General features: G+C 33.3%; 1 protein-coding gene across 5 annotated transcripts; it reads left to right on the forward strand.

Annotated features, from left to right (window-relative positions):
* The first annotated feature begins 400 nt into the window (after positions 1 to 400).
* LOC145936766 (uncharacterized) lies at positions 401 to 10,203 on the forward strand. 5 transcript variants are annotated; one of them, XM_083039295.1, is made up of 12 exons: positions 401 to 602; positions 3,203 to 3,452; positions 3,950 to 4,034; positions 4,217 to 4,396; positions 4,761 to 4,801; positions 4,899 to 5,058; positions 5,334 to 5,455; positions 5,788 to 5,923; positions 6,985 to 7,564; positions 7,981 to 8,564; positions 9,254 to 9,461; positions 9,857 to 10,203. In XM_083039295.1, exons 2-11 carry the CDS (start codon positions 3,450 to 3,452, stop codon positions 9,415 to 9,417), a joined length of 2,055 nt encoding a protein of 684 aa, XP_082895421.1. In that variant the 5' UTR covers positions 401 to 602; positions 3,203 to 3,449; the 3' UTR covers positions 9,418 to 9,461; positions 9,857 to 10,203. The 5 variants fall into 5 exon arrangements, with proteins under 5 accessions (XP_082895421.1, XP_082895417.1, XP_082895419.1 ...); XM_083039291.1 differs by lacking the exon at positions 401 to 602 and adding an exon at positions 609 to 907; XM_083039293.1 differs by lacking the exon at positions 401 to 602 and adding an exon at positions 914 to 1,159.
* Positions 10,204 to 10,731: the final 528 nt, after the last annotated feature.

Here is a 10,731-nt window from a genome sequence, read left to right on the forward strand (position 1 = left end):
ATATTCGGAGACAAATATTGGGGAAAGATTTGTGAAAGCAGAATGAATATTTTATTTGAAATGTTTTTACAGTTCAATATTCTAGTATTTCCAGAGCACTTATATGGAGGAGCTAGATTGTTAGAATGGATAAGTTGTTAGAGCGATCGCTTAATAAACGATAAACCCGGACTCGAACAATTTATTGTTTGCTGTGTACGTCGCAACGACGAATCGTAACGGACAAGCATCGTTGGCTCGACTCGAGTCTTGAGGTGTCGCTTTCTGATGGTCTATTTTTACCGAAAGGCGTCCCGCGCCAGTCGGCGAGAAGGCGCTGTATAGCTTAGGTTTGGGCGCTATTATAAAGCACCGTGTGCGCCGGTCGTGTGTTTGGAATTCATCGCATGTAAGTGCGGACCCGGCCAACGGGCTCGACGGATCTCGGACGGATCATCGCGGCGAAGAGAAGTCGCGAGGCCGTACACTCTTGATAGTAGTAGCACCAGTGTAGTGCTGTAAAGAAGTACGCGTGAAAGAGAGAAAGGCACGAACCTCCACCACGGAAGTGACACTTCTCTCGCCAAGTCCGGTCGATCCGTTTCCGGAAGATATCCATTCACGTATGTAGGCGAAGCGAGCGATAAATGAATCGATACCGCGCGTATATCGGACAATGGTATTTTCTTTGGCAGAAGTCTCTCTCCTGGAGACGCAAGATATATAAAACATTCGCAATACGACTCGCGCTGCAGTTTGCTCGATATAAAAATAAATTTTGTTTCCCTCCGGCTCTCTCGCTCTCTCTTTCTCGCTTTTCTTCTCTTTCTATCAATGAATCGCTCCGTAACCGTTGGCTCTAGAGAGTCGCGGTGGCGGCGGCGATGATGACGACTCCTGGTCCACTGCCTGCTCTCGCGTTGAAACGGTCAGTGTGTGCCAGGGAGTATTTTGCAAGATGCGAGATTCGTTTCTCGTAGCGAGGGAGCCCTCGTCGTGGATTTAGGCGGACCACCTTCGGCAAAGCGTGTAGGCTGCCGAGGTGTCGCGCATTACGTAAAGCTACAGGAAAAATAAATCGCGAGGAAAGAAGGAAAACAAAGTGTGGGCGAAGAAGGGACACGATTGACCCTCTCTGTGTGTGTGCGCACGTCGCGATGAGGAGATCGTCGTTTGATAAGTAAAATCTCTGTTTGCAATGTTTCTGTCTATCTGAAGAAAAAATGAGATCGTGAGAAAGAGGGAGAAAGTGCAAAAGCTCTTATCGAGTGTGGTTTTTTCCTCTTTTTTTTCTTTTTCTTTTTGTTTTTTTACTAATCTCCTTATCGTTTGTGTGCGAGAGAGTATTTTTTTGCGAGAGCGCGTGAAATAAGAAATGTCAATCGTGTTTACTAATGTGCCTACTATTTTATGATTGATAAATGATAAATGAACATCATGTAATCACGATAACACTATGTCCAAGAAGGTTTAATCATAATTGCGAAAAATATGAGAGAGAAAGAGCACTTTCGCGAATTTCTAAAGGATATATGCATAGAAAAGATTTATTCTGAAAAATTATGGGGAATAATTTTCATTTTTTTTTTTGTTTGTTTTTTTTTTAGTAAAACGATAAGAACAGTGATTAAAGTTGAAGAAAATCTCTTATTTTTTTTCTCTGGATCTATTAAAACTTTCGCGAAATTTCAGTCTGCCAAAGAGCCTATAGTATCGCGAACAGCTTGACCGACTTTGAAACTCTCAAACATCCACCAAACAATCTATTTAAAGCAAAGTATCGATTCCATTGCGTAGCTAGAATTGAATCGCGTCATATTACTTTTCCTAATACGACTTAACACAATAGAAAGAAGAGAAAGAAAACAATACACACTTATATATTAGTATACAAATTTGAGAATCAAATTAATATTACAAATGAATGTTAATATAACTTGTATATATATTATCCGCGTTTAACTTAAGTATTAGATATTAAATTAATATAGCACATAATTTACAACACTAGACAAAGAATTTCGTTGTGTGCTTATTAAATGTAATTTAGATAACGTTTATGTAATTGCGATCTATCAGATCGAGAGATCAACTCTTCGTCTATCGAACATAGCGTTACATTATTATTTTTTCTGCGCAACACATCTCGAATAAATACGGTTGCCGATCGCGCTTCCGTCGTGAAGATAACCGCTCGAACTGTTATTGCGTATTACGTTACAACAGATAAATTTAGCGTTTCTTTTACACAGAGCTCGTTGTAGCACTGCCAATACCGCGACGCGGAATTAATTGGCCGCTTGGAAGGCAACCAATTTTCTTGTCATCAAAAAAGCTCTGGCAGGTTTCACAGTACGTCGGCCGAGGTAGAATCTCGGGTTTTTCTCTAGCTCATCTTGTATAACCAATCAGTTATCTAGATAAAAGTGGAAAACTCGGTTGTAAACTTCAACCGAGTTTTCGCTTTTTGTTTTCGGATTTAAATTTCCATCGCTCGCTCGCGTTAAAATAATAAAAAAAATAAATTTTCAAGGAGATGCATCATTGATGTGTCGCATTTAGAAAATTCTGCCGACCATTTTACAAGAAGTAAACAATATTCTTTAAATTGATTAGTAATATTAAGTTATAAATTTTTTAATTAATATTAATTTACTTTTCACCCCAAAAAAATGAAAATATGATGTTATTTTAATAAGAATTTTTATTTACGAAAGCTCCATGCATTTTTATAAGCGTTGCACTCGCGTTTCTTCAGATTGGTTGCAAATATTATTGGCAATCATTTTTGAATTAATATTAATATTATTGTCACTCATGATGAAATAATTAATCCAGAGAATTTGCCCATAAATTTCAATAGTTCGATCAAATATTTATATTCATCAAATTAATATATTAAATGAGAAATCTTTAAATTCAATTTTTAAATTCCATTTAAATATAAAGACTGAAAAAATATCTAGAGAATATTTTTTGAATTGCTTGCAATCGATGTAATCAAAGTGGAGGTTTTAATTATTCAGAGAATAGGAATTATGTTTATATTTTTTTATTTAAAATCATCTCTTCCCGAAAAATATTGCTACTTTTTACGGTAGCTTTTTACAAAGCTTTCTGTATAGCTTTAATTCTCTACGTTTGTACGATCATCGCGAAATCTCGTAGAGTTTGCGTAAATGGAGGATTCGTATCGTGTTGCGAACGTTTCGAATGTCCGCAGACACGCTAACGCCAAGCTCAACATTCTGAGCAACACGTCGTACGGGCTCACGTGCACCAAGGATGCCGAGTACAAGTCTAGCGTGAAGTACAGCGAAGCTTCCCTGCAAGAGAAGAATTATTTGCAACGTAGCGTATCCGCGGACAATGTTGTAATTCGTTCCCGCGGTTACAAGCCGTCCGACAGACACGATCCAGTCAAAAGGAACTTCCTCGAGAATCTCACTTCAAGAATATTGCACTTCGGCATGGTGAGTTAAGGAGGGGAACATTTAAAGCAGAGTTTTTGAAGCTTTGTGTAAAAGGAAGAAGCATATTAAATTCTCAAATGCGTCTTAAAGTTTAATTTTACATCACTTTTTCATATATGTATAAATCATCCCTCTTTCATTTATGTGAAAGAGGGTGAGAGTTTTGAATCGATATTTCTTTAATCAATATAAATATTTATACTATTTATAAATATTATTATTTTAACATTTTGAATAAACCTTAAACTTTTGTCAAGTTAAATTTCTTGTAAAATTTAGATTTTGGAATAATTTTAATTTTTATTATGAAAATGTGTATGTTTTTTATTGCTAATTAAACATAATTAACGAAATTGTCGATTTTACTAAAAGATAATTGAGTGAAGATTGGCAAGAAAATTCAGAGAAAAAGAACAATATAATTTTTGAGTATTTTATATAATGTTATTTATTCCGTTTGATTGATATAAATTTGAACGATTATTTCTTAACTACAGGAAGGGGGCGAGACTACCCCGATTAACTTGCAAAAGCTACTTACTCCAGCATCGGATTCTCATGAGATACTGCAATCGAAAAACAGTAAGTTTTCTTATAATTAATAATAAAAATAATATATCATACAGAATATATATTTTAAAAGAAATTTTCTTTAAATGATAAACGTGCCAGTCGATTTATATGCTAGAATATGATTTATGAAGCTTTCAGAGGAAAAGGAGTTTGTTGAGATTTTAAGAACAACGTGAAAAATTAATTTTCAGAGAAAATGTTTGCATCCTCGTACTTTTACGCACCTACGCATCCTACAGTCGAGGATCAGGTTGAACTCGCACGTCGAATTTCGCATTCGCTCAGCGACGTGAAAAACGTCAAGAGTAAAGGGCAGACGATGTATGTGAATAGAAAAAAACGATCTGTTAAATGGATTCACGACGGAAACGGTATGCAATGCGAAATTTGTTTTAAATAATTGGTTTCTACAATTAAAAGCATGCTTGTCGCATTCTCGTTTGCAAGAAGTATGATATTCGTGTTATGTGAAATTATCTGGACCGTACTGATTTAAGAAAAACTAGTTATTATAATTAAGATAATTTAATTATTATGATTAAATTGATTAATTTTATGAATTTTAACATCAATGAATAATTAATGAATAATTAAGTAGTATATATATTTTTAATATATGTATGTATCGATCCTTTTAAACACATTACATTTAAGATACATACATTAGATCTATTATTTCATTTTTTTCTTCATTTTGTACAATATAATACAGTAATAATAGATAGCATTTCGCAGGTGTCGAGGACGAAGAGGAATCGATCATAACTGTTCATAAGGTACTTAAAGAGTGTACAATAGTATTATATATCTTTGAAACTTTCGATAAAGTTATAGCTCCACACGATGGAATAAAACTTCTCTTATTGTCAATAGGACAAACTACCCCTTAAATGTGTGATGAATCCATGTGGAAAAGTGTTGGACATTCAGGGTATTCAGGCGTTAGGCGAAGAAGTCAATATTGCGCCTGTACCAAAAAATCCTGAGAAGCTTTTCGACATTGTTCGCGATTTGAATAATCAAAGGGGACGTGGTAAGTGCTGTGTATAATTTAAATGAGAATACAAGCTACGAGCTACACACGATTAAATAAAATTAATATTATAATATAATAATTAAATTAATAATATTACACATTATATATACATATATATAATTTTTTATTTAAGTTTTTATTTAATTTAAATGTCTATAATATAATGTGTATATAAGATGAAATCTTTTGTTGAAAGAGTTGTAACATTTCCAACTCTAAATGATATACGTATTATTATACTATGTATATAACGTTGGCAAAACAATTCGTAGGTGCCGAGATATTTGCGAAACGTAGGAAAAGATCGGAAAAGTGGGTGGTGGAAGACCAAGAACAACCACAGACACCCAATACTCCTGCCACACCAAAAACACCAACATATCCGGAAAAAGTGGTAAGTCTCTTATCGCTACATGCCAACTTTAATTCTTTGTGTACATCCATGAAATAATAATTTCCTGTTATCATATCATCAATCAAACTTATGTAACAGTTTTTTCTCACTGAGAAAAAAGCTTAAATTAAATAAATAAAATATTCTTACTCTTGTCAAAGTTATATTGTTAAAATTATATTCTGAAAAATTAAATTTAATGGTACTAATAATTATGGAATAAGAGTTAATGTTTTGCCTTATGCATGATTGTAAAAGTTGCGTCGTAATTTCAGGAAATTAATGATACTATTTTGCGTTTAATCAAAAATATTTGCATTGTGTGGTTTCAGGAAATTAACGGTAATGCGAAATTCGTAACGTCGTCATCGTTGACACCTCACACGCCGATCTCGAGCACTGACAAATCATTTTATAATCCCTTTACAGTGGACATTTCCGTCGAGAGTGCAAATATGCCGATAACAGGTACGTGTCATGTAAATGAGAATAATGATCCCGAAAATGCAAGGTGATCTCTCGCTTAGCAGATTTAATCATGCTAGAAATTTTCAGTTATCATTCTGACATATAGAATGACATTTTATTACAATATCTTTTTTAAAAAAATGTTTAATATAGAATATAACTAAAAAATATTCACATAATAATAATATTAATTATAATATAACTTCTAATAATAATTATATAAAAAGAGAGGAAACACAATTATACAATTTTGTATTGATTAAATATGAAAATTTTTAGAAGAGACTCGTCCTCTTTTTCGTACTAGATGTACGTCAATAGGGAAGTGTTCTAGAATGTCGAAGGTACTTGACACGTCTCCGAAATAGAGATCAATGTTGGAACGGTCAGTTGAAGCTCGAGTTGAACGATCTTTGATGCTCTAATTGGCAAGCGTTATCGATGTTATTTAATCGGCGTGAAACGCGCGTGCCTGACATGCTATAACGGCATATCTAAAACAAACAATAAACTCTATATCTGCCGATTATTTTTTTTGTAACTTGACTGATCGATTAGAGATTAAATTTAAAGTAAACGTTAAAAAATCTCGCGATAAAATGATTAATTAAAGTACCCATGTTGCCAAGCGCTCAAAAATGTTAAAAAGATATATTTAGGTTTTCTGATACATAACATAATTCTAGAACATTCACATTAAAAAGGATATATCATTGTACTTTAAAGAAAAATCAGATGTATAAATCTGAAATTTTAAAGAAAATATTAGAATATAAGAACCGAGTAAAAATATATAATCTAAAAGTAAGCTAAGATTTCATTATAAAAATAAAAAACATCTATTTTTATTTTTATAATTATATAAACACTAGTTATATATATATATATCTTTTTTTATTTTGATAATTAATATATTTCTTGTTTTTACCCTTTTGTGTGTGATCTTTTCAAGTGCGCATTTTTTAAATTTTTCAAAAAGATGCTGCTCATACAAGATCTCACAGCAAGGCTTTTCCTAACTGCTATGTTTTGTTGCTTCAATTTTAATTTGCGAGTTGCAGACAGGCATCGATCTTGCTGCAATACTAATCGATGCGGTCACTCGAGCGAGGTGAAAAAGATTTATCTGCGAGAAATTGCGGTCGGCACAGACTCTGATTTCCCTCTGGACCAATCTCGATCATCTATCGTTGAAAAATCCCATCGTATCGCTTACGAATCTATTAATGATCGGCGCGCCAATTATCGTGCTGTCGCCAATAACAATAACAGATACATTAACAATTATCAGTCACCGAGGAAATCCAACTTTTGCAACGTGCAGAGCTATAATAACAAAGACACGGGAATTCAGCAACGTTTCGACAACAAGTACGGCGATAATGTGATCGACAATAAGATCGGAAATAAGCAACAGAGCCAGATGCAGAATGATAATGAAGAAAACGAGTACACTCCTGTACCAGTAAAGCAATTAATACAAGAATTCGAGAAGACCTGCAGACCAATTCTGCAGTATAAGCAGATCAGTCCGAAGATCATTCCAATCGTACAACAGTGTCCGTTGGACAACGATATAGCGCGTTTTTTCGAGACGAGAAACCCTGCCAAGTATGATAATGGAGAGGAGGAATATGCACGGTGAGAATTTGAATAATTCTCGGAGTAATTTAAATGATAATTTAATAATTTATAATTTTATTTTAAAAATCTTTTTATCGTGAGATACATAACATTTCGTCTTTTCGCAACAACATTATTTAAATGTCTCGCTCGTGATTATTTTGGAAACTTCACAGAAGCTTAATTTACTCGGTTAAAGTCGAGCAAAAAAACGCTTTTTTTATTAATATATGTTTTTCTAGTATAGTTTAATCGCAAACATAATAGATTCACATAATATTGCATGCATTCAAATGAGGTCTAAGCGTGTCTTTCGCTTAATTCTGCTGCAATTGTAAAATACATACTTAGTATGTCCATCTCGGGACAGAAAAGATTAAAGAATTAAACGCGAAATCTCGAATCGAGAAACTATCTCATAATAAATTACACAGCACACGCGAAAACTACGAAGGGTCCACCCAACTACAGTCCCGATATAACAGCCGGTTATATGATACACGTGGAAATTACGAAAGGAAGTTGCAGCCCCAATGCAACGGACAATTATACAATGCACACGAGAAATACGAGGGATCGGCAAAACTGCAGGCCCGATGCAACGGCTACGTTTCCACTGACGAGAGCGAATACACGACGGATGACACCGATTCCGAGGAAGAAATCAACGACTATCCGAACGTGGCCGGATCTATAGATTGCAATTCTGCTCTGTTGAATCGCTGCAACAGCAGCGAGTACTCATTCGCGTTCGAGGACGAATATTCGGATACTCGGCGTCATTCGACCGCCTCGCAGGAATTGGAAAGCCTTTATGCTAACGGCATCGATTCGGCGAGATTCGTTAACACCGAGGCTGAGATGCCGGCCGAAGCAAAGTCGCTGATGCTCTCGATGGTCGCTTCGCAAGAGGATATACTCGAGACCAAGAAACACCTGCGTAGCACACCAGTCTTGGATAATCTCTTAGGCACCGCTACGCCAGAGTGCAAACTCAGTGACGTTAACCCGGAATTAGGCAAGTTAACACGCATGTGCTTTTATAATCCTGATTGTAATCCTTATTGCCATCGCTACTAAACATGTAAAACATGCAAAACGATCTTTAACATACATCCTTAGATCGTACGCAGTAGAAGATATATTTTTATATTGCTCAATTATGTGAAAAAAATACGAAATCTCTCTTGTGTATAAAAGAGATACAAAATCGTAAACACGCAACACGATCTTTAACATACATCCTTAGTGCTCGGTAGAAAATGTATTTTAATTAAGACATATTGTGCTAAATTATGTGTGAAGAAATACGAAATCTCTCTTGTGTATTAAAGAGATACAAAATCGTGTCAAAATATAAAGGACACGAAAATAATTTTTAAACTATATAATACAATAATCTTTTGTATAATAAGGTATGTAATAAGAATGATTTCTCTTTAAATTTTGATTTATATATGACACCCTTTAATGAAATTTTTTTTCTTGCAGTTCAAGAAGTGAGATCGATATAATTTTGCTAAATATATTTGGATTTTCACATTTATTTTTTACAATAAAAATACGGGGATTTACATAAAATATTTTTCCGTCCTCGTATATCGAAAGTTATACTCATCAAAATTATATTGATTTCAATTATAACTCGATGAATTCTTTACGTTATTTATATTTGTACAAATTTATATCGTTTCTCTCAATTTCCAGGAAACAAACTGTACGAGAATAATAATTACACTGGACCGAAATTGGCCAGCCTCCATAATTTGACGAATTATAATACGGCACCGCGTGGATGGAATCAATCACTCACATTCTATCGGCCTATTAAATTTGAAAAACCACAGGAGATTATGTATTCTGATTTTTAGGAGTATCATTTTAAATCTTGTAATTAGAATCCTTTTACACATCAGTACGTATCACGAAATTATCTTTCATGACAATTAATTTCTTTATATGTGTTATTAAATTTTATCTCTATCTGGATAATATATGAACAATCTATGCATATGTGTGTATTATGCAATAATGATATGCATATATGTGTTTTATGCAATAATTAATTTATAAGATAGAAAAAAAGATATTTATATAATCCTGATATATAAAACTTCATCTCTTTAAACATAATCATTTCAAAGTATTCAAATAAATTTTTTTACACTTTAGTATTATTTCTACTAGATATTTTGATATTATTAATAATTAAATAATTAAATAAATAACTGAGTTGAGCCAAGCAAAATTTTTAATGTATATTTTCGATTTATTTAAATAGAATTTTATTAAATTGAATTTTTTTTCTAGGAATTGAAAAATCAATCGCAAGTCTAATTTCTCCGAGATATCGAAAACTATCGGAATGTGTTTTTTGCACTCTTGCATTCATTCAGCGCCATAACTTAAACCAGTCATCTGCTCCGATCACTCAAATAATATTTCACAAATAGCACATGCGACGTTATTGATTACGTGATTAACGGCGCTGACATACTCACGATATGTTTGGAATTTCGTTTTGTTTGATATACACCTCTATCTCTTCTACCCCCTATTAATTAAGATATTAAGCGTTGTTCATGTTTTGACAGTGTTACATTTTATTGCATTTTACTTTATTATATTATGCAAATAAATATATGTTGTTTTCCTAATTTTCGCAGTGATTAGTCGGCAACCTTTATTCATACACCTTATCTCTGCATATTTTTTAATCTTATTGTTAGATGTATAAGATTTGATCTTGATAGCGATGGCAATAAACGCTCGGAAATTAATTACAAACAATTTTTATATATAACGATTTCAGATGCGAATTATGATATATTTCACAACTGACTTTTAATCTTACAATTTAATGATGATTATTTTAAATTTCCGCACTATCTATATTTATAAAAATATTTATCGTTGCATAATTAATATAGTCATTTAAAATTTCTTCTTAAAGATATTAATAATAAAACTATCATCCGCGTTTCTGATTCGTACTTATATTAATGTGTAATTTATCGATATAAATATTATTTACAGAATTATTGCGTCTGGTGCACTTGTTTCTTGCAAAAAATAGCACGTTTCTATACGTAACAATTTCAAAACAAGTCAATTCTTCCAAGATTAGACTATTGAAAACGATAAGCATCTGACAATAATACGTCAACAATCCTATCTATAGATAA

Source organism: Prenolepis imparis, unplaced genomic scaffold (assembly GCF_030444845.1).
Source record: "Prenolepis imparis isolate NDT839.2.m4 unplaced genomic scaffold, iyPreImpa1.0 SCAF_5, whole genome shotgun sequence".
Classification (NCBI taxonomy): Eukaryota; Metazoa; Arthropoda; class Insecta; order Hymenoptera; family Formicidae; genus Prenolepis; species Prenolepis imparis.